Below are 22,942 nucleotides of genomic sequence, written 5' to 3'. Positions count from 1 at the left end.
GTGCAGGGACAGGAAACAAATCCTCAGGACTCTCTTAACTTTTCAGTCTTATTCAACATCTTCTCCCTACAGCTTTTTGTGCTATAAAATATCCATATTGCTTGACAGAAGATGCATCTTATGTATTATGTTTCGAGAGCATGTTCTGAATACCTATTTCAGCTGTTGTTACAAACGCTAGTCCACAACATCTCTTATCAATAAGAAAATGGTTTTAGTGACTTTTCCGCCCTGTATCCGTGCATAGAATGTATTAACAAAGAAAGAAATTTCCAAAGGAATCTCTAAGAGTATAGGATGCTAGATTTATTTGTTTGGGTTTTTTAAAAACAAAGGAGACCTCTATTTCCTAAGGTTAATTCACATTGAGATAATTGGTTTATTTTATTTTACCTTAGCCAGGGGCTTTCTCTTACTGGTGGAGCTAGGTATGAATCATAGAAGCAATGAAGCAATTCTCTGTTTATAGTCACTGAAAAGAACTGTACATTTCCCTACAGTAGAGAGAAGTAGTTTAAAGCTCCTCAGAATCCTCAGGAGCGATGAAAATGTGTTGTGTTTTAAATTAAAGAGGAAAAGAAATCAAAGCATTCACACAGGATTTGGCAAGGCCAATATATGCCAATATGACTTATCCGGTTGACTGCTCAGTTATTGTATTCCTTCATTATTTTACCATTTGTCTTGTATGGAAATGGTGCTCAGATAATTCAGTGGTGGGTATAATAGAAATTAATTAAAGGGATCACATTATTGATGATCAAGAAATAATACAATTTAAGAAAATTTAAATAGGTTGTGAAATCTTTACATCACGGTGATGATAGTCATCAATAAACACGGACAGACCAAGATAACACCTTTTAACAAAGCTTCACTTATATATTTTATTTTTAGAGCCATACTATCCATATGTTTGACTAACCGAATCCATGGTGTAATGAAAAAAATACTGTTCAGTATCTTCACCTGCTGTCCGTACATTCTAATGCTTCTGTTGTGTTTTCTGAAAGATCCAAGTATTTTTTACACTGAAAAAATACTATTATATTATTTTTTATAGTAAAATTGAAGCTGTATGTTTCCTTTTTGGACTCAACTCTGAGAAATTAAGATTAAAAAAAGGGCAGGAAACAATTACAGAGAGGGATAGTAAATCACAACGAGCAAAGTTACAGGAGATGAGTGCATTAGTACTGTCATTGCTGAAAAGCGTCACTCAAGACATAAGCAGAGCGGCTATACTGTCCCTACTCCATCATTTCAACTCTTTATGACTTGTTTCCCTCTTTGTAAAGCAGAGGTCAATCGTGTTTACCCCATATGCAAAATGACTAGTAATAAACACTTACAGTTCACTTGTAGTACTGTGCAAGCACTAAGTACCCTTAGACTTTTTTAGGATATTACAATGCCATCCCTCAATTCCAGCAGGTTCATGACATTATTCGTACCCTGTTCTTCAAGGTAATTCATAGCAAAGGTAAAAAATATTGCACGTTAAATCTCCTGTTGAAAGTACTGTGGTCAGTAACTGGACTGTTATATATCTGGGGATGCACACGATGGTTTATGTACTTATTCATTCTGTGTGACTCCAGGCGTTGAGAAAGAGTAATCCCGCCTGGCATTTGGACTCCATTTGGTCTCGGTCATTATGGATCCAGAGTAACTTGTTCAAAGCTTGGGAAAAAATGTCTCTGAACTTTACAACAGAGCTGAAGTGTACAGAAGAATGAGAATTCAACAAATACTGAGAATAAGTTTGAAAAGCATATCCAGTTGTTATACTGGATATATCCAGTTATTATACTGGTTACACTCAGTTGTTATCCACTGGTACAATACAGTGCACAATATCATCAGGAACATCTGAACATCTGTCTGTGACTGTTATCTTCCAGACTGATTACATCGAGTAATGCATTGTATTTTTGATCAAAGTTACCTTCTACAAATTACCAAGCTGTTTTACCTTTTTGTGGCTCTTGTATTTGTTTTTTTTTCTCGTTAAGTATTGACATGTATAATACAGGTAGCTCCTGAATCTGCTCAAGTAGATGAAAGTGAGCTTTTAGGTTTACTAAGCGGAGCTCTGTTTTGCGTATTTCTGAAGCTGCAGTCCAAGACCATGAGACATAAAGGTTGCTGCTCTGGAAGCAGTGATGTTTCTAGCTTGAATTTAAACTTGAAGGCATTATACTAATTTACAGCTCTTGTGAGAGCTCTGTCACAGCACAGCATTTCTGTAGGGTTTACAATACAAAGAACTCTCCTTTTCCCCCACAAACTCTTGATGCAGCTTTTGGTACCGCTCTGGTTGTGCCCTCTGTGATGGGCCTGTTGAAGAAAGGAACAGGATGCTCTTTAGCATAATTGTGTATTCTGTGGAGTGTTTTATCATGGTCTATTAATGGTCTCTTTTCCTCAGTTCCATAGCTAGTTACTGCTTTCTAACTCATTGATTTTAATAAACCAACTTAGCGCGCTGCTGTATTCTCTTCTACTCACCCTCCGGAGAAAAAAAATACCCATAACAAAAAACATAAACGCCAGCTTATTAGGAGACTGGTTTACTCTGAGCGCTCTTAAGATGCTAATGGAACTGTTCATTACAAAGCTGCTAGGTTAGATCTCACTTGGGCTGGCAGAAACAGGGATTTTCACTGAATAAAAGCATATGAGTTTGCAGGCAAGGTTTAGAACCTGAATTCTTTTTTGCTGGGATGGAGTTAATTTTTTTTCACAGCAGCTCATATGATGCTATGTTTTGGATTTGTGACCACAACAGTGCTGATAACACACCAATGTTTTATCTATTGCCGAGGAGTGTCAAGGCCTCCTCTGTTTCTCACGCTGGCCCAGCAGCAAGTAGGCTGGGGGTGCACAAGCAGTTGGGAGGGGACACAGCTGGGACAGCTGCCCCCAACTGATGGAAGGGGTATCCTATAGCGTATGACATTGTGCTGAGCAATAAAAGCTGGGGGGAAGAAGGAGGGAGGGGGGACATTTGGGGTTACGGCTGAGGCCCTGCTTTCCTGGCAATGGCTAAACATCTGCCTGCCTGGGAAGTAGTGAAAAAACTCCTTATTTTGCTTTGCTTGCACAGGAAGCTTTGCTTCACTTATTAATCTGCCTTTATCACAATGCACGAGTTTTCTCAATTTTGCCCTTCTGATTCTCTTCCCCCATCCCACTGCAGGGGAGAGAGCGAGCAGCTGTGTGGGGCTTATCTGCCTGTCGGAGTTAACCTACAACACAACCAAAAAGACACCTGTCTTCTTTTTATAGCAATTTTAACAGGTAAACTGATACATTAGGAAACAGGCCTGAAAAATCTTAATGCCTTTTCCACCTAGAAAAGTAGTTCCTTAGGCTACAGTTAAGCGTATTAGTGAAGTACTTTAGTTAAGCTTATACTATTGATAACAGCACTGTACCCGATATTTATAATAGCACTAGAATAAGTGTTCTAGCTTTATGACTTATTTATTGCGTCTGTAGCTGTATTTCACAGTACTGGAAGATAACTGAAAAACGAGTATTGTAGTCTGAAATGGGGCCTATTTGCTAACACCAGTGTTACTGCAGAAGAGCACTGACTGTGCTATTCTGTTTCTTAGGGGCTTTGAAGAAGTATTGGCTTAATTTCCAATGTGCTTTTCAATAATAATCAGCTAAATGTTAGATAAAGGTGATTTCTGGAGACAAAATTAACGTAAACCTTGCATAGCAAGCCTTCATAGTTGCAACCGAGACAAATGATTCTTCAGTGCTCCAGTCTTTTGAGAAATCAGATGTGGTCCAATAGACTCCACGGTTTGTAAATCCGTTTGGAACTTCCTGGGGGAAAAAAGTCAGGACTTGAGAACCCATACAGCTTTCTCACATTTCTTTCACTGATACAAAGTCTGTATGGTAAGAGACATCTTAGTAGCAGGGTAGGACGTGGTTGTAGACTCAAGGGAGACAACATATCCTGTTGCATAAGGGAAGCATTCATATTTTTCTCCCTCTGGAAACTGTGCAGATGGATTCTAATTTTAATAACTTGTGAACAATCAGGAATAACTATTCAGAGAAAGTATTTAGACATGAATTGTAGAACTTGGCCACAGTGGACATTAGACCTTGAAGTTCCAACTAAGGGGTCAAAGTGGGGACTGCTTACTACCATGATGTAATCACACTGCATGATTTTGATCGCTGTGCATTTCAAAAATTTCGGTCTTTTTCAGACATTGTTAAAGGGCTTTGAAGTCCTGATGAAATGATCTTTTATGTGGAAGCTTTAGATCATACCAGCTATCTCCCTATGTGACCTAACACAATTAGATATCCATGTAAACAATTATTTCCTTCATCTTTTGTCCAGTCTAAGAAAAACTGCAAGAAACTTTGGGCAGTCTGGATAAATCTTTTTCTGTCAGGGTAAAATGGAAGGGCCACAGCTACTTCCTGAGCATGCAGTTTGATTTCCCCTCACTTTGAGATAATTTTATATCTAAAGTCTAGCTGGTCGATATATCAGATTATTTAAATTAAAATTGGAAATCATTTTAGGTGAGATTTTGGAATGCAGCCAAGAGTCACTTTGTGAACTCACAGTACAAGGTGGACTACACAAGTGCTGGCATTTGCCTTACTCTTTAAAGAAATAATTCAAAATGCAGTCTACATCTATGGTTAAAAATAAAAGTCGGGAAGGGCTAACATGGAGAGTGAAGTCAGGACAAAGGAAATTGAGATTTCTAGGGAAGTGGGTATTTTGCACTATACAAATAGAAAATCTCTTCCTTTTTTTTGCTGCAAAGAAAAATAAACAAACTTTTCTGCTCGATATTTTAATCATGAGCTAAGCAATGTCCTTTCATGGTAGGTAACCAGCCAGCATCTGTCTTTAAATGTGGAGATGCTGACTAGTATCTGGAATCTCAGGTAGAAGAGAAGGGGGATTGTGTTACTAAATCAGATCCAAATACCAATACTGTCTTGGTTAAGCTGCAGCATCAGAATTATTTCTGCTGAATGTCACCCAAGTTTCCTCAGAGACCTTGAAATCAGTGCGATTGTCAGGCATGTGTAGTCCCAAAAGACTACGAAAAAAGGAACTTTTCCAATAAGAGGCCAGACCTCTAGTCACCTTGAAGTCACCTCCTTAGTAGAAAGATGGAAGAGGCCTAAACTACTTTCAGATCTTTAACTGAAGTGTTTAATTTCTCCAGTTTAGAAAAGATAAAGCTACTGTTGAGTTAATCAAGTGAAAAGAGGAGCAAGAACCTGTCCACAATTATTAGCTAGGTTCAGAAAATACGAACGGTGCTCCAAAAAGTCAACCTTTTAGGATTTCTCTCTTATTGCAATAGATTTTAACAAGGTGGTGGTGGTGGGGAGTGTTGAACTTGCTATATTTTGAGAGAGAAGTGTGGGTAGGAACATGAAGGAATGAAGAGAGAAAGCAGTGCCCTACAGGCACACCTAAGCAAAAGAATCTGGTATCATTTCATGGGAAGCAAGCACATCAAAAGAGAAATCCATGTGAAGCTGTTCAAAAAAGGTTCATGAGTTACTTTTGAAAATGCATGCCCTATCCAAATAAACATTCCTTTAAGACAGGCAAGAAATCTTTTAAATAGCAGGATGAGCGTTCAGTGGTCTGAGGTATTGCGGCGAGAGCCATCAGGGACACAACAATACTTCCTTTAGTGATGCTCCAGCTTCACGGCTACCGAGACTGACCTCTGCAGGAGACTTCAAACGGTATACAGAAAGAATTGCACAGAATACCTACCAGTAAGCTTCCTGGATGACCAGGCAGCCGTGAATTTTGTGACCAAAGCACTCCTCAAATAAAAATACAGAGCCAAGTCTTGTAAAATTTTGGAGAGAACTGCCAAGCATTTTAGCAAAGATTCTGAAGGACAGTTACAGTCATCACAGCCCATGCTGCTGGTGAGCAACATCAGAAATGGAACAACTGAAGTTAAGAGATCGTTTTAAACATTAAAATAAGAGGAAATTAAGAGGCCTTTATTTGGGAAACTGTGGCATAGACACATCAGTGTCAAAAACAGTGACAGTACATTAGCTCCATCATACAGTATTGCTGTGCAAGAGACAGAATGGCCCCAGAAGGAATAGGTTCCTGCCAGGTTCTGATTTTTCTGCTCGAGCACCTCAGCCAGGAGCTGGGTTTCTTTGCCGGAATGGAGAACAGGAGATTCCTTCATCAGGAAAAAGCCATTCTGAGAGGATTAGTCCAGCCTAATAGCAGCATATCCTTATCCTGAACATAAGTGCTCCTTGACAGAATTACAGGATACGCTTAATGATACTGACAGTAACTGCCCCTTATCATTGCTCTTTCCTTTGAATTGTGCCACCTAAGAAGGAAGTGCTTGTGCACTAGATCTTGTAATACACCATCCAGTGTGTTCACGACGCCTGTATCACAACCTACACAACATGCATCTGCTGCTAATCAGTGACGGAGCTTAAAACACCACCTAAGTCACAACTTCCAGTCCTCCTCTTGTTGATTTATGCCTGTGATTGATACCATGCCTTGCTGAGTTACTTCCTATCATCTGAGCTGCTGTAACGGATTTTGCACATCCACAGATCACCCAGTCTGTGAGGTAAACCTCTTTTTCAACCAGCCTAACACGTTGTATCTCACAGCTGGGTAGGAAAAGAGCACATTATTAGTCCACAAAGAGTTACGGAAGACTAGCTGTGAGGAACGAACTAACTAACTATAAATCAAGCTGCAACTCATGACGACAAAGTTTCCGGTAGTTTAGGGTATTCTCACTTACCCCTTGTTCAGCTGCTCACTGCTCATTCTCACAACCTGCCGCAAGGTGTTGCCTTCTCAGCTGGGCTGGCCCAGCTGCTTAGGCGGCCACGCTCTGAGACACACCAGGGAATTGCTGGGGTTTGAAATGCCCCGGAGTGTCAACTATGGGAAAATAAACATCCGTGCAACAAGAACTTAGAGGAACAGTTTCCATACTTTTTCACTCAATGATCTCTTTCCCAGACCTTTTCATTTCCCATGCAGTACCACGGGCCCTCTTCCATAAAATATGTCACCTTATGTGTCAAGCTGAGGACAAGCAAAGGTATGGGATTCCTGCTGCTCAATATTTTCTCCCTCTCTGCAGTTACAAAGGTAGCTTTCAGCCAGGACTGGGCCTGATGTTGCAGCTCCTCCTCTACCTTCCAGACAATTTCCAATCAATCAATACTGAGATTTCAAACTCAAGAGACGCCTCAGTAAGGTGCACTCCCAAAGGCAAGGATACTCTAAAGTGAAAATCACTGCAATAAACTTGTGCCACTTTTGCTTCTGAGCTTAACAAGAGGAGCATCCCCACGAGCACCCATTTTTGTGTGCTTTCTAGCTCCTGACTGTAGCTGCAGACATGCCAGTTGTGCCAAGGCACGTGGATTTCTAGCTGTGAACACTTGCCAGATTGTGCTAGGACAGGGATATTCCAGTTGCACTTTGTTCAGTGGTAAGCATTGTCATAACGAAGCCTAGCTCCCTGTAAATGAAACAACATTCACTTCATGTGAAAAATGATAGCATTTTATTTCTTGACTCAAATTTAAACTGCTCTATCTTTTCTTCAGGTTACAGTGTATTTAACATTGAGCAGTCAGTCAGCTACATTATATACTCAGAGGCTCTTCTGAGCACCATCAGTCTCTTACGATTCTTTATTGGCTTATTTTGTAGGTTCTGAACAACTCTCCATTGTTTCATATTTTGTGGGTTACAAGATGAAATGCCAGCTCTTCTGGATAAGTCAGAAGAGTGCTTCCAGCCTGAAGCTGAACTTGCTAAAATTAAGCTGCAGTGACCTACTATTAGCAAGTAAGTCCTTTTTTTTTTTTTTTTTCCATTAAAACAACATTCTTTAACACTAGTTCTAAGTAGACCGAACAGAGTTTGCCGATTTTGTTGGAAAGTATGGTGGTTTGCGTAGAGTCATCAGGTGCCAATGACAACCTATACACTGTAGCAGTTTAGATGAAGTAGTTGTCATGACAACTCAATTAACTAAATAAACCTGTCTGTATGCAGCAGCAGCTCATGTCCTCTGCATCATCTTTACCTCAGCACAAAGCATTTTGAGTATATGTGCAAATGAATCTGTCCCCCACTCCTTTGCCTCTCCTCCTTCCCTCCCAACCAGGCAATGATGAAAATGATGTACCACGCAGTACTGCTCACTTCTGAGCACCTCAGCTGGGATTGTTACAGGAGTTTAGCTGCTTCTGACAGTGCAGAAATCCAGGTCAAGTCGTTTTCATCTTCCTCTTCATCCCACTCCTCCCAATTCTCCCCTTGAGGGTGGCTGATTAGGTCACCTTTCCAGAATTGGCTTCTAGTTCTACTATAGTTAAAGGAAAAAAGGGCAGTTTGTGGATAGATACACAGTAAACTGCCTGCTTGCCAATAAAATCCTTTTTTACATAAAGAACCAGCACAATCAAATATGACCGCCAGCCTGAGGTTGTCTTTAAATCAGCAGGTTTTGGTAATGCACGCTCTTTTAGAAATATGTAGCATAGCAGCTTAAGTTACTCAGATAGCTCCACTCACCAAAGATCTATGGGCTCTGGAATAATTGACGTATCTAATTGAATGCTCAGGTCACAGCTAAGTTTTAATCGCCTTCATTACAAAAGGAATGTAATGTTGCTTCATAAAGGAATAACTATTCCAATATCTCCCTTAAAATGCAAAGCACCAAGGAAAGATGAAAAAGAAAGGTTCCTTATTAGAAAGTTGTTGAGGTTACTGCAGGTTGAGGCCTTAAATGCAATATAAAGAACAGATAACATCCACCTGCAATCATCTAGCACCAATGGCTTTTTTATGTTTGAGCGCATCTATTTTCATGTTCCATCTTTTACCTACTGTATATTTATCTGTCAGAAAATATTATTGTGAGGGACTTAACAATAGCAATAAATAGAGCCCAGGTAAGTAAGGCATAAACCAGAAGGAAGATGGACAAGAAATAACAAAACAAAGCACAAATGTACATGCCATAGTCTTAACAGAGCACCTGATAGACTTTAACTGTTAGCACCATCATCATTATTTTCATCCCCGTCACATCCTGATAGTGCCCAGACTGATTTTTAATCCTAAAAGAAGCATCAGATCTATGACAAAGTCCTATTTAGCCCAGGGAAATGTTCAGTGAAACCACATTTGAATTTTAAGAAGAGACTAAAGTGGCCTTTGCCTGGTTTGCATTATTCTGTGCAGAACAGTTTACACTGAGGTGAATTTTATCCAATATTGAGGCTGATAGGATAGTGGAAATTTTAAAGAATATAATATAGGATCTCATTCAGGAAAGTGTTTAAGCCACTTACTTTTCTCCTTCTTGGCTTTGGTGTTTTTCTAATGGGATGTAAGTTCATGCCTACAATTAAACACTAAGTCTTTTTAATAGAGATTCTCTTCTGACTCAAGTCCCTAGTGATTCAACTAGTAAAGTTTTAAACAGGCTGGCTCTGTGAGTTTAGCTGGCATCGCTTTAATTGTAATTTTTAAAAAATTAGAAAAAAGGAAATAATTCTACCTTTAATATTTATCCTGCTTTAAAAACACATAGACAAAGAATAAGTGCCACTCCTTCCTCAAAACCCCAGCAACAATCATCCCCAAAATGCCACATAAAGCTTAAATAGTGTATTCTCAAATGATAACATTTCAGTATCACATTTCTGGGCTGTCAGATTCAAGCAGAGAAAGATGGATGAACTAAGTCAGCATTTACTTAAGATACAACCCTCACTTTAGGAGAACAGACATACGCTATGACTGTTTTTGAGGTGCATCATCCCATTGTACTACTGTGAAAGCTTGAAGCGTAAGGATTCAGAGTCTGTTGTTCTCAGGCACATATACCTGAAAGTCAATAGAAAGTGCCAAATTGAAGGAATTCAGTCCAGAGAAGGTTTAATTATATAGAGTGGAAATAAAAGACCGATGATTATTCTGAAGAATTTCAGAAATGTTATGAGAAATTGTGAAAAGGATTAGTTTTGCTGCCCAGGCTGGTGTGAGGGGATTGGGTGTTCCTCTGCTTTGTCTGCCTCTGCAAGGTAGCGCAGCACTGAGTCCCTGATGGCTGAAAAACACTGACTTCTGTGCAAGTGGAAAAGGACTCATGCTGACAGGCAACTGGGAGAGAATTTGGATTACCAATTCAGTAAGAGCTCTGGTCCTATTTATCTGATCAGTCTCATTGAAAGCAAGGAAAACTTCTTTTGAACGAAACACATTTTTTGTACTTAAATAAAGCTAGAATTTACCATGCCTGCTTTTCTAACGGACAACTCCACACAGTAGACAAATCATCAATATCTCTGGAACTGCACTAATTTCCACCAGCTGCAGATCTGACTCACAGTGCTTAAATGTGACCGAAATGTCTTTATATCCTGAGCTCCGCAATACATCTCCAAGAACCATATGACTGCCCACCACACAAAATTGTGAACCATCTGTCTGTCCTGCTTAATAAGCCTTAGTGTTTAATAAGTAAAAGAAATATTTAATATTTACAGAAATCAGGCTGCAGGCTGTGCAGTTGCCAAGTGCAAAATGGCCAACAGAACGTACACAGCTGCATTTCTGCCTCAGTGGATGTAGCTGAGGAACTCTTCTGATGCCAGACACTTTCTGAAATTAACATCTCTTAATGAGCAAGCTTCAAGAGCAGAAAGTTTTCCTATGTTCTTGCTTAGAGGAATGCTTATATCTTAAGCAGGGCATCTGGACAGAAATGTAGGTATTAATAAATAGGATCAATAGTTCAAGCAACTAAGAAACTTTTCTCCCCTCTTTTTGTTCCCATTCACCATCCTCCATCCTTCCCTGCTTCTCTCTTTGAATTCTAAATTCACTTTTTTTTTTTCCTTCATGTAATACTGACAACATAAACTGGTAAAAATGCTCACCTAAAACTTCTAAGCTTGGACATCTGTGAATAACCAGTTCAGGATGTCAAAAGAGCTTCCTTACTGACAGTTAAGACCAAAGGATGTATGTAAATGTGGCATATTGGCAATAGTAGGAACCAGCCTCCATCTGGGCTATCTAGGAAGAATCTAACTAACAACGCTATTCAATAAAGTTTTACTGGAGCATTTATTTTGACTGATGCTCTTAAATTCAGAGCAATGTGTTATATAGTATGTAAATTAGTGTGGTAATCAGTTATCTTTAGTCAAAGCTAGAGCAAATACCACAGCAAATTCTAATAATTAAAATCAGTGTTATAGTTTTAAATAACAGGAATATATTTGGAAGACTGTTCTCAGACCAAAGAGATTTTTTCCTTCTACTTCAGAGAGATATTTTTCCTAGCAGAGCGCTCTTTTCTATTAATTTGTAGGGCTTAAGAAAACCAGTTACCAATTTGCATGGCTTCACTAAACAGCCATATAATGGACTAGTAAGACAGAGTGAAGAAGGCAGGCTAGGGATATTTGAGATCTGCTATTCACTCAGGCTTGAAGAAAAGCATGAATCCAGAGTTATAGCATACCTTCATGTTGCTCAGCCACTGATGTACAGTCAGTCTGAATGAATGGGAAGAATATCATTATTTCTAGCACGTTAGAACAAATTCCAGAATTATTCAGTAAACCCATCATTCCAGATGCCATAATGTGAGCAAACCAGAAAGTTACATATGGTCAATCGTGTGATGCGGAGGAGATATACGAATATAGTCCCATTCTAAATAGCTATAAATCATGATGTTTGGACAGCCCTGCACCTAGCTGCCCCACAGAACACACCAGCCAGTCTAAGGTAGCTCTAACCAGCTGCTGCCTGGGGTGGCCCGTGCTGGCCCGGAGGCTGAACCGGGCTTGCTCTGCAGCACCTGGGAGGTGGCACCCTCTCGTGGCGGTACCCTGAGGTGCTGGCTGCTCAGCCCTTTTTTCCTCCACACACACATCACTTGGCATTAGGCACCCTTCTAATTCTGTGGTCTTTTCCCCTTATGGGAAGGGAGATCTAACCATAGCCCCCGCTAGAGCAACTCCTTGCTATTTCCCCTCACCAGACAGATTCTGTTTCTTAATCGCAGAACTCTTGTGCTCTTACATCCAAATCATCTCATTTTTTCTCAGTCTTTTTTTCAGCCTTCTAGAGCTCTGTCCAGGTTAACAGGCTCTCACAGATACAAAGCCCTCAATTAGATCAGCAGCCCTTATAGCCCTTGTCAGCCTAATGATTGTAGAGAACGTGCTCCATCCACTGCACACACCTTTTTCTTTTCCTCAAGTAAGGAACAATTTGATGCCAGGTGTATAACATCGGCGTCCTTTCTGTTAACAGTATTCCCAGTTTTCCAAGCATTGGTGGACTTTCGTTTACATCTGTTATTAATTCATCAGTTACTGCATTTCTAATTGAATAGTTAATAGCTGAAATCCACAAATAATGCATTCTGTATGACTTCCATTTTTAGCAATGAAACCTGGCAATGAACTATAGCACTCCCATTTGCTTCCCATAAATATCTGTGAATCAGTACTGTAGATGATCTAAAAAGATGTTGCTCTTAGATTTAGAATTACACCCTAATATTTTAAAAACAATACATTCTAAACAAACTTAAGCTTCTTTAAAAGTACTGATTTATTAAGTAGAACCATTGATTGCACCTGTTATGCAAATGTTAAGAAATAAAATAATGAAAGATACAAGATAAAATGTAATTGAGATAATATACGTTATCAGTTAAAGTAGGTATGCAGTATAAACTAAAGCCTCAGAGCATGTACTTTGGCACAACTGTGCTAAGGTCAATGAAATTATTGTGCTATATGCCAACTACAGATGTGCAGGAATTAAATTATTAGAAAAATAAAATAGTTTCATTAATTTTCTCTAAACCAGAGAATAAAATAAACACTATTTAAATGTCCTGTTTGTCAACCCCTTTTCTACAGGTATTCGTTTCCATATAGAAATCCATCTGAATACATATTTACATCACTACGTCCTTAATCCGTCAAACATATATAGAGCTCTTTGCCTGTAATTATTCATATTCGTTTCAACAACTGGATATCTGACTCTTACCAGGGCTCTGGAGGAGCATTATGATCTACCACAGGGCTCGAAGACAAATTTAGCTTTCCTCTGAAGAACAGTTCCTGTTTGTTGCCAGTAGTTCTGGATTTTACTATAGGCATAAACGGGGATGCCAGCACTTCATTAAGAACAGCTATGCAAATATTTTAAAGCAGCTGTGCTAGCGATCAAGCACTGCAGCAGCTGCAGGATGAATTGTAGGGGTATATCTTTAATACAATGTATGTCCAAATGTAGTTTGTAATAGAGTGGAGATCAAGGCAGACACAGGTCAATAAATGGTCATGACTGGACAGTCTAAAGGATTACAGAATTCAGGATGAGAAGAGATAAATGTGCCCAAAATAATGAGTCTATTGCTAGCCAGTGAACAGTCTTTCCCCTGCAGCACGTTCTGACAAACAGGATGATTATTCTTCATTAATGTTTCATTATTACTTGGATGTTTTCCTTCCTAGCACATGTACTTTCATTTTGAAAAACAAACAAAACTCACCCTAAATCTGAAGTACTAAGTAACAGGCAACCATGCAGTATAGTAAATTTAATTAACATCATAAAGCATAAAGAAATTTATGTTGAAACTCAGAATCCCATACACTAAGTAAGCATTCTGGCTACAGAATTGTAGCTTCTGCAAGGAATCAGAAACAAGTGTGATTCCTTTTTCTGTCTTCCTTATTTCTTAAATTACATTTTGGGAAGAGGTAAGGTTAGAGGGACAGAGGGATTACCTAATGACCCTTTCTACTCTAACTATTATTTTTAACTGGAGATGGTTTAACACGTACTGTTGTGAAAACTGCATTGCTATGGCAACCTGCTAAAAAAAGGAATCACTGTAGGTACATCACATACATATTGACATGTAAGCACTCACATGAGGTTTTTCTTGAAAGACAAAAACACCTCCAGATTTTCTATTTTATGTATATGATTTAGGCATCGGCTGAATATAAATAATCTCCTCTCTTGAATATTTACATTTTCATCTAACTATAACTGCCTTAACCCTGCATGAACTCCAGCTATGCAAGCGAGATACATTTTAATTGAGCAGCATACACTGAACTTCTTGAAATTAAATGAACATTTAATGTTTTTTCCCCACACAGAAGTGCTGTAAACTAGTATATATACTATATCCTTTTAAAAGTAATTTTCATTTTTTCACGTGATTATAATTGTTAAATACCAATTTGCATATAAAATATATATAAATATTAAATGTTCACATAAACGCTAAATACCAAAAGCCTGGTTATTCAAGCACTCAAAAATATAGAAATGTTAAATGCTGAATCACTGCACATTAACTAAAAGAATGAGTAACACCTCACATTAAACTGTATGCCACTTATTTTTAGTTAATTTTATATCATATCAGTAATTTTCGTGTTCTGATACAAGCCCTTGCACTCATTTTACTGTCATGCTAGCATTACTTATCCCATAGCTAGACAATGTAAACTGGAATATATATTTTAATACCCTTTTTCAACTGAGCAATGGCCTTGGTGATTTGTTTGTAAGAAAAAGTGCAGAGAGTAAATATGTGTGTATAAAACACTTTTTTCAGATTGGAAGCTATATTAACATAGCATACTTAAACAAAGCATAAATGAATTTGAATCAATAATTCAAGGTAAAGGAGTCCTTTAAAATCACCACATTCAAAATAAAAGTAGCTACAAATCTATTTTAATAATATTCAGGTATAATACAGGACCAGTAAGAGAGAACACTGGGACACTCAGGTCTTGATAAGTGCTTTGTTACATGACTTTAAAGACAAATCTGAAAAGGCACTGAGGGACTATAACACCGCAGTGTCAAACTGCAAAGCACCCGGTCCATTGAACAAAAAACAGGCCTTTTTTAGATGCTTAAACTTTTGCATACGATACAAGGGAGAGCTAATTGTCCTAGGCCGTGATCCAGGTTAAGGGCAGAATACAGCATTTTCCAGTAGGAAATTCTCAGAACAGCACATTTGCTAGATCTTTTCCCTTTTAAGTTTACACAGCTTCCCTGGAGCCCCATGCCCAGGGAAAGATCCATCTCCCTGGAGTATCCAGCTTTTCAGGAGTTTGTTCTCACACAAACAAGGCACAGTCACACTCTCCTTTAAAAACATGAGGTGCAGAGCAGCTGCAACTTTCCTTTAATACACTATTTAACTACACAGGGGGCTTACTTACCCAGGAGGAGTGAGGCTTACACGCTTCTAGTTCTCTCATACTTCAGAGGTAGTATGCTGAAAAATGGCTATATCACCAGACTTGATGATACTCTCCTTGGGGCACTCTCCACTCCTTACCCCTTGAAGGAAAGAGACTACAAACATGACATGGATTGGTTAGGAAGGCCACCTAGGCCGGAGGGAGTCATGTTCTACTTTCTGCCTCAAGAAATTTCTTCGTGGAAAGAGTGGTCAGGCATTGGAACAGGCTGCCCAGGGAGGTGGGGCAATCACAGTCCCTGGAAGTATTCAAAGAACGTATGGATGTGGTGCTTAGGGACATGGTTTAGAGATGGACCAGGCAGTTAGGTTAACAGGTTGGACTCAATGATCTCAGAGGTCCTTTCCAACCTTAATGATTTTATCATTCTATGAGCTGTGGAAGAATTTTATCTGAAGATTGCCCAAGGAAACAGTTTCCCATTAGTAAACGTGGGACTTGCAGAACTGCAGTTTTAGTAATGAGCACTTAAATTTCCTTCTGTTCTTTTTGGGCTCAAAGGAGTTTTTTGGGCACTCAAATCCCAGATGGATATAAATAAAGGATAAGTCTTTTGAGTTAAGAAAGTACTTCCCAAATTTCAAAACTAATGCCAGTAAAATTATGTAGGATGCATAATGTGAAGCATGAAGCCCCAGTGGTTTTACTGCAGATCACTCAAGGATTTTTGGTTGGACCTCTCTAAGTTTTGTTTTTCAACTAGTTCAAATGGTTCATTTGATTCAAAAATCAACAAGATTTGCATTTGCTAAAAAGAGCAACAGCTGTAATTGTTGTTGCTGTCCTTACAATTCCACATAACAGCGTTTAAAAAAAGAGAAATAAAAACAAACTAAGGTTTGAATTTGTACACTTTGTACAATTTCTGTGCCAGATCTGGTTGAGAGATGAAGAAGAAAAAAGTCTGCTGGGAATAGAGGAGGATGATAAGTTATTATGTCTCTTGGTACCTGTTTTGTTTACTAATCAAAGGTCTAATTGCTTTGCTCTATTTTAATTAACAATGTTCTTATTTTAATTAGTTACTTTTCCTGCATACATTAGCATTGAGAGAAACCACTGAGGATATGAATAATATGATGAAGAGTTTAAAGTTAAGCTTTTAAAAATGTTTTAACAATTTCACAAGTGTTTAATAATGAAAAATAAAGCTGTTCATCATAAATGTGGCTACTGCTTCTCCAAGGATTTTACCCTAGCAAAAAAGTCTTTTTTTCTTTTAACTTAAAAAGTCAACTGATATCAAATATAATTAACACAAGCACCAAAAGACCTAATGTAGGAATATGAAAGATTTGATAGTATTTAGATATGCTAAAATGTTCAAGCTGGCTGTATCTTTTGAAACGTCCCAATGGGACAGCCATTCTCTTAAGAACCAATCTCAACGTTATTAGCAATTATCTTTGAAACTTAGGGAACTTTATCTTCTTCCCTAACAGGGGCTGGGAGAAGGCAAACGGTGCCCTATGAAAGAACTGGAGAACTCATTCAAATTGTTCCAATTCCTGGGAAGACACCAGAACAAATAAGCTTCACGTAAGTACTTTAATTAAGGACATATGTAGCAACTGTTGTCTTTTTCCTATGAACTGTTTTTGAAAAATGTGTTTACTTCCTCTGTGGGGCAGATAAGAGGCTTGGTGTATAGGGAGAACTATAAATCCTCAAGCTTTGGATATAGCCCTGCCTAATGTTCCTGTGTGCAACCTAAGAAGGGTTGGTCTATATGGAACTAATAGTAGTATGTTACACAGCTAGTTAGAAAACCACACACAGTAGTTAGTAGTTCATTGTCAAAGTGGCAATTGGGATTCTGCAGAGGCCTGTTCTGAGTGTGCTTACTCTAAGTTGTAACTGAAACAAAAAATATATTCATTAAACTTGAGGATAACAGCAAAATGGAAATGTCTGGAAAACACGGTAGTAGATCATTACAATTTGTTTTGAAAAAATCAGGATGTAATTCAATAAGGACAAATGCAAAGTGCTACATTTGGTAGGAATAATCAACAGTTCAAATACAGAATGCAATAAATACAAATATAGCAACAGTTGGCAGCTTGTTCAGAAAAGGATGAGGCAACTTTAGTGGAAGAAGTGGAATATGAGTCAATATTACCATGCTGCTTCACAAACAGCCATCACAATGGGATATATAAAAAGGAGCTGTGAAGTAACCCTGTCCTATCCAACCCAAATCGTTAATGAGAATACTACGACCAGGTTTGATTATCACATGGCGGGGGGGGGGAAGGTTCACTGAAGATTCTGGAAAGCAAGAAAAATGACAAGAGATGTACAAAATGTGATGAAAATGTGACTGATGAAAAAAACCCTGAAGGAATCTGATCATTAAGTCTAAAGATGCCTTAGGAAGACACAGCGATGTAGTTTTCAGGAGTGCAGAAAGAAACTAAGGAAATGAGCTACTCACCATTCTTCTCTGTACAGGACAAGAACTAAGTGTTCCTTGGTACAACTAGCATCTGTTAATTTACACAAACTTTGTAAAGCATGGCTAAATGTATGCATGACAATGTATTGTCCAGGGAAGCTTAAGAAAAAATTAGGTATTTATCAGAATATCATGTATCTGGTTCCATCTTGAGGTAGCAAGAAATTAGGCTGATTCTTGAGGCCTCTTCCAACCCAGTATTCTGATTGCCACTCTTGTGCTTCTTTAATGCTACTGCATAAAGAATATTTCAGGCAGAATACTGTAGTAGAATACCTACCACTGAATTACCTCTGGGGAGAGACAAATAGTAAGTGTTGCACAGTTGTAGCAGGGAGAGGAGGCAAAGGGAAACTCAGTCCTTGCAAGATTTGCATTGATTTTAGCCTTGATTTGTTTTGGTACGCTTCTGTCAGCTGAGTGCAACTCCAGCATCTTTGTCTTCTTCAGTAAAAGGTCATGCTGCAGTTACCAGCCTAAATGCTACTGTCCTAGCACAGCAGCCAAAGAATGTTATGGATGCAATTATCAGAAGCTAAAAAAAAAAAATAATAATCTTAGAATTGGGTTTTCTAGCAGATCATAATTAGCTATTCAAGCCATACTTGGGAAACATTTATTTGTAAAAAGGATGCATTTTGCTAAAGTCACAGCCTACTTCAAGTATACTACAAAAGTTGCTTAATGTAAAAATCTGACTTCTGCTCAATTACAGTACAGTTCATAGGAACTGCCAGCAACTTTTTTATCACACTTGCATCCATTAGTGAAACTGGGGGGGGGGAGCACAAAGTGTAAACACCCAGAAGAACAACTGAGTGTTTTTCTTCATCTTATTCAAGACTAGCACTAGGGCACGTGATTCTGAGGTACGCTGAATGCTTTCAACTCACACTTGTTACTCAGAGAAGATCAGCTTGTTTACTTGTAAAGTACATCTCAAATCCAGCTTAAATTGATTATGCTTTTAAAAACTTAACCATTTGGCAATAAGATCACGACCACTATGAATAAGCTTCTACCTCACCAGCAATGAGGAAACAAAGATTCACAGCACAAAGAACACCGTGTATCTGACATTGCCAGGGTGACTGGTAAAGGTTCAACTACAGATCAGCATTTTAGCCCTCACGAATACTCAACTCCACTTTTCTTTCCTTAAGATGACTCCCTCTAGGAGCTGAGCGAGTGACACTAACAAGATGCTGAGGCGCAAAGTTCAGTACTGTTGCCTGTATACTAAGTTTTCCGTAGCCTACAGAATTTCCTTGTGAGAAATGTTAAATTGAGCAAGAGTAATAAAACTCATTAAACCTTCCTCTTCCCTCCACAAGCCCAACCAAAACAAGATTGTGAAAGGACTTGCCACCTTCTATATTTTTATTGTGCATTTCATAAGTGCTTAAAGATACCACACAAGACTTTATGCATTATGTTGTCCGTATGTAGTATGCCACACAGTGAGACAGACAGATCCCCCAAAGTTTTCTTATTCTAATTCAAACAGACAAAAAATAGATAAAAGAGTATTATCTCATTATACAGAAGACAAACCACAGAAAGTATCTTAGATCACACCAAATAAAGGCAGAAACTGAACATACAGATTTGGAAGATCTGCTTAAGTCCATCAAAAATACCATGTGCTTTTAGCAACTCTAAAACAGATTAAAAATTATATTAATCTAGTTAGGGCTTGTCAACTTAAAAAGCTGATTTAAAAATAAATTTTAATAAGTTCCCAATTCAGAAGAAATTCAAATGTGAAATTCAATCAATAAAATAATAGGTACAAAGGGAATAAACAAAAACCTTTTGCCTCCTTCAATATAAATTAATTGCCAGACCAGCTTGTCACAGATTACTCTTCTTTCTTTCATATAAGGATGCATATAAATCCATGAATTTATTCTCAGAGGATGACAATAAGTTGTCAAGATCATAATCAACTTCAAAGGTAGGTCTCTTTCCAAAAATTACAAGAGCAAGAAGTACAGCAAAGTGTGCAGTAAGTCCCCATATCTTGAATGACATTTTATGTTCGTGGTCATCATATGTAAAGCAGTGCATCCAACTTAAGTAACCAGATGAGGTTTTATAAGGCAAGGTCTTGTAATTTAAGGGCTTGACAAAGTACTCCAATGGCATGACAAAAACATTGCTCACTTCATCTGGATTAGGAATGGCCTGGAATGTATCCTCTATAAATCCTACAACTGGTGTTACCAAGTGATTCATCTAAAAGAAAAAAAACAAAAACCAAAAAAACAACAAAAAACCCAAACACTAAGTTTGTACCAAGTAAAAGAATGTTGTTTATTTTAAAATTTTATCTCATCAAAATTTCATTTGTTGCTACTTGTGTCCATTGTCTCAAGAAGAGTCTGGTATCACCTTCTCTATAACCACCCTGGAGGTACTTGAAGAGAGCAACTAGATCCCCTGCTAGCTTTCTCTTCTTCAGGCTGAGCAAACCCCACTCCTCTCAGTCTCTCCTCGTACTCCATGTGCTCCAGCCCCCTTACGATCTTTGTGGCTCTCCGCTAGGCTCCCGCCAGTTTACCATTGTCTTTCTGGTACTCCAGTGTGTCCATAACTGGACATGGTACACCAAAATGTGGTCTCACAAATACCAAATACAGAGCAAGGATCTTCGCTCTGCTGGCAACACAGGTTGCGCACTTTGAGAAACGGTGGTTATTTACAGTAACAGGTCTGAAAAGGTCATTATCAACCTTAAAAAAGAACATAACCCAAGCTTATTTTCTAAATGATATGCTGACTTACTCAGTTTATTGCTTACTTTATCAATTCCAGGCACAAGCCTACAGATAACTTCCACCTTGTCTGGCTGGAGTCCCACTTCTTCTTTAGCTTCTCGGAGAGCAGTATCAATTTCATCTTTATCAGTTGCTTCACATTTACCTCCTGGAAAACACACTTCCCCCGGTGATCTTCTCAGCTAGAATTTAAAGCAGTACTACTGTTAAATATAAGTTTCACATTTCTTCTTGGATCCACACAGACACTTGTTCATATTGCAGAATCACTTCATGTTTGATATATCTTTCCAGTCAAAGAAGTTGGAAATGGTGGTAAGAGGTTTCTGCAGATCAGAAGAAATGTGCCTTATCAAGGGCTACACAAGAAAAAGTTGGGCCTACACCCAACTAATCCATAAACCCTCACTATCAGAAATACACATATCACTTGTACAGTATTGTGTAATTCATACTATACATTCTGCTTGCTTGCATAAGAGATGAATCTAGACAGACAACTTGAATAGTGAGACTAAAATACTCACGGTAACTTGAACTTCTAAAATACACATGTAAATAATGTACCGTGAAGTACGTTATAGTAATAGGCTTGCGCATCAAAGATCAGCAAAAAGCCCATTTACAATCGGTTTATCAGCTAAGTAACTGTAGTTATTAGGGTCTTAAAATTTCTAAGACCCCCAAAAAACTTCCGTTTTTCAGCAACAGAAAAACAGACCAGTAAATAATCTCTGAATACAGGCAGTTGATCGGGGTGGGGAGGGGGATGGAAAACAAGAGTTGCAAAAGAAAACAAAATGCTGTCAGGAGAGTTCTGGGAGACGTAGGTTGTTGCCTTTCTTTTCATATATGAAAGGGAGAGAAAAGTAATACTAACTGCAGATTGAAAAATCACATTAATAAAAGCTGCACTGCATTGTCAGTTTTGTCATTTAAGTCATAGTAAACAATCGAAATTTCCTTTTCTGATCTGGAAATCGTCTATTACTGTCATGGGTTTCTGGGTATCCGACATTGTTCTGGCATGTAAATACTAGACTTGTCGGTGTATAAAAATACGTGCTTGTAACCTCGGGCATGCTGCCTGGGCTGAAGTTTGCAAAGCAGGCCCTAGCTGCGGTGCGGCTGGGACTTGTGCAAGCAGCCGAGCGGGAACAGGACGAGCGTCTCCCTGTAGGCCGCCTCGCCGATGCTGCACTCGCGTCCCCGGGAGAGCTCGGCTCTGCGGGCCCCGGCCCCGGCTCACCTACCTGCATCGACCTGACAGTGAGCAGCAAGTGCAGCTGCCCCTCCCTCACCATCAGCGGCAGGAGGACGGAGGCTTTGGGCAGCGGCAAGTGGGAGAACTTGTCTCCAACATCGAACTCCCTCAAGCGGAGCCTGGCTTTCTCTTTTATACTCTTTCTGGAAGCAAACAGAACGGAGCGCCGTGACACCCCGAGGCCGCACCCCGGCTCCCAACACCCCGCAGGCAACGCGAGAGGTGTTTTTCCTCAGAGCTGAACCTGCCGGGTGCCGGCGGCCGCCCCGGACGCTGGCGCTCCGCTCGCCGCCCCTCCCTCCGCCCGGGCCTGCTGCCGGCGGGCAGGGGGCGCTGCACGGACGGCCTTCCCCTCCCGCACGGTCCCTCCTCCCCGCTGCCTTCCTTCCGGGCCTTCCTCGCAGCTGGCGGAGGCTGCGGGCTGGGCAGCACCCGCGGGCAGCGGAGGAAGGGCCGGGGACGACCGCTACCTTTCCAGCTCATCCTCTCGCTCCGCAGCCGCCATCTTTGGTGCCCCCGACCCGAGGGCGGACTTGGCCCTTCCCCGTCGCCTCCCGTTCCCCCCTGTGAGCGACGGCCACTCCCTCCAATCAACACGCGAGGTCGCCGGGCTCCGCCTTCTGATTGGCGGCGGGCAGGCCACGCGAGGGGGCTCGCAGGGGGCGGCGGCGCGCGGCGTTGCCGCTCCCAGGCGGGCGGGACGCGCTCCCGAGGCGAGCGCTGAGGGGAGGGGAGGGCTGGGCCGGGCGCCGCCGCGGCCAGGGTCCCTCCCGGGGCCAGAGGGCAGCCGACGACAGCTTTCCCGGGCTGCGTTTACCTGGAAAAGGGCGCCGTTAGCTGCCAGCAGTCCTCGCTCCAGCTGGGAAAAACAGAAACCCGCCGAGCGGTTGGGCGTCGCGCCCTGCCGAGCGTCGCCTGTGGCCCGCCCTCAGAGGGGCAAGGGCGGCGGCAGCGAGTGGGTGTCCCTGGGCTCCGGGGTAAGCCGTTCCCGTTGCTTTAAGTAAGGGGTCTGTTCGTGCAGGCACTAGCATTCCTCCTCTCTCACGCTGTAAG

The 22,942-nt window shown here is 40.2% G+C and overlaps 1 protein-coding gene and 2 long non-coding RNA genes across 3 annotated transcripts; 1 reads left to right on the top strand and 2 right to left on the bottom strand.

Moving 5' to 3' along the window:
- Positions 1–854: 854 nt before the first annotated feature.
- LOC148051056 (uncharacterized) lies at positions 855–12,397 on the bottom strand. Its single transcript, XR_015700521.1, has 4 exons — positions 12,312–12,397; positions 11,583–11,616; positions 3,725–3,843; positions 855–2,340 (listed from the first exon to the last, which is right to left on the bottom strand). It is a non-coding gene; the product is annotated as an uncharacterized LOC148051056 (long non-coding RNA).
- Positions 2,256–19,051, top strand: LOC148051055 (uncharacterized). Its single transcript, XR_015700522.1, has 3 exons — positions 2,256–3,303; positions 7,745–7,882; positions 16,830–19,051. It is a non-coding gene; the product is annotated as an uncharacterized LOC148051055 (long non-coding RNA).
- Positions 19,052–19,225: 174 nt separating this feature from the next.
- On the bottom strand, positions 19,226–22,464 carry NUDT7 (nudix hydrolase 7). The gene is made up of 4 exons (XM_087739769.1): positions 22,360–22,464; positions 21,879–22,032; positions 20,649–20,807; positions 19,226–20,083 (listed from the first exon to the last, which is right to left on the bottom strand). Exons 1-4 carry the CDS (start codon positions 22,392–22,394, stop codon positions 19,700–19,702), a joined length of 732 nt encoding a protein of 243 aa, XP_087595895.1. The 5' UTR covers positions 22,395–22,464; the 3' UTR covers positions 19,226–19,699.
- Between the last annotated feature and the right edge of the window lie 478 nt (positions 22,465–22,942).

This window comes from Nipponia nippon, unplaced genomic scaffold (assembly GCF_047370975.1).
Source record: "Nipponia nippon isolate SJK-2023a ecotype South Korea unplaced genomic scaffold, ASM4737097v1 scaffold_7, whole genome shotgun sequence".
Classification (NCBI taxonomy): Eukaryota; Metazoa; Chordata; class Aves; order Pelecaniformes; family Threskiornithidae; genus Nipponia; species Nipponia nippon.
Note: the sequence above shows the minus strand (reverse complement) of the source record. Positions and strands in the feature narration are given on the sequence as shown.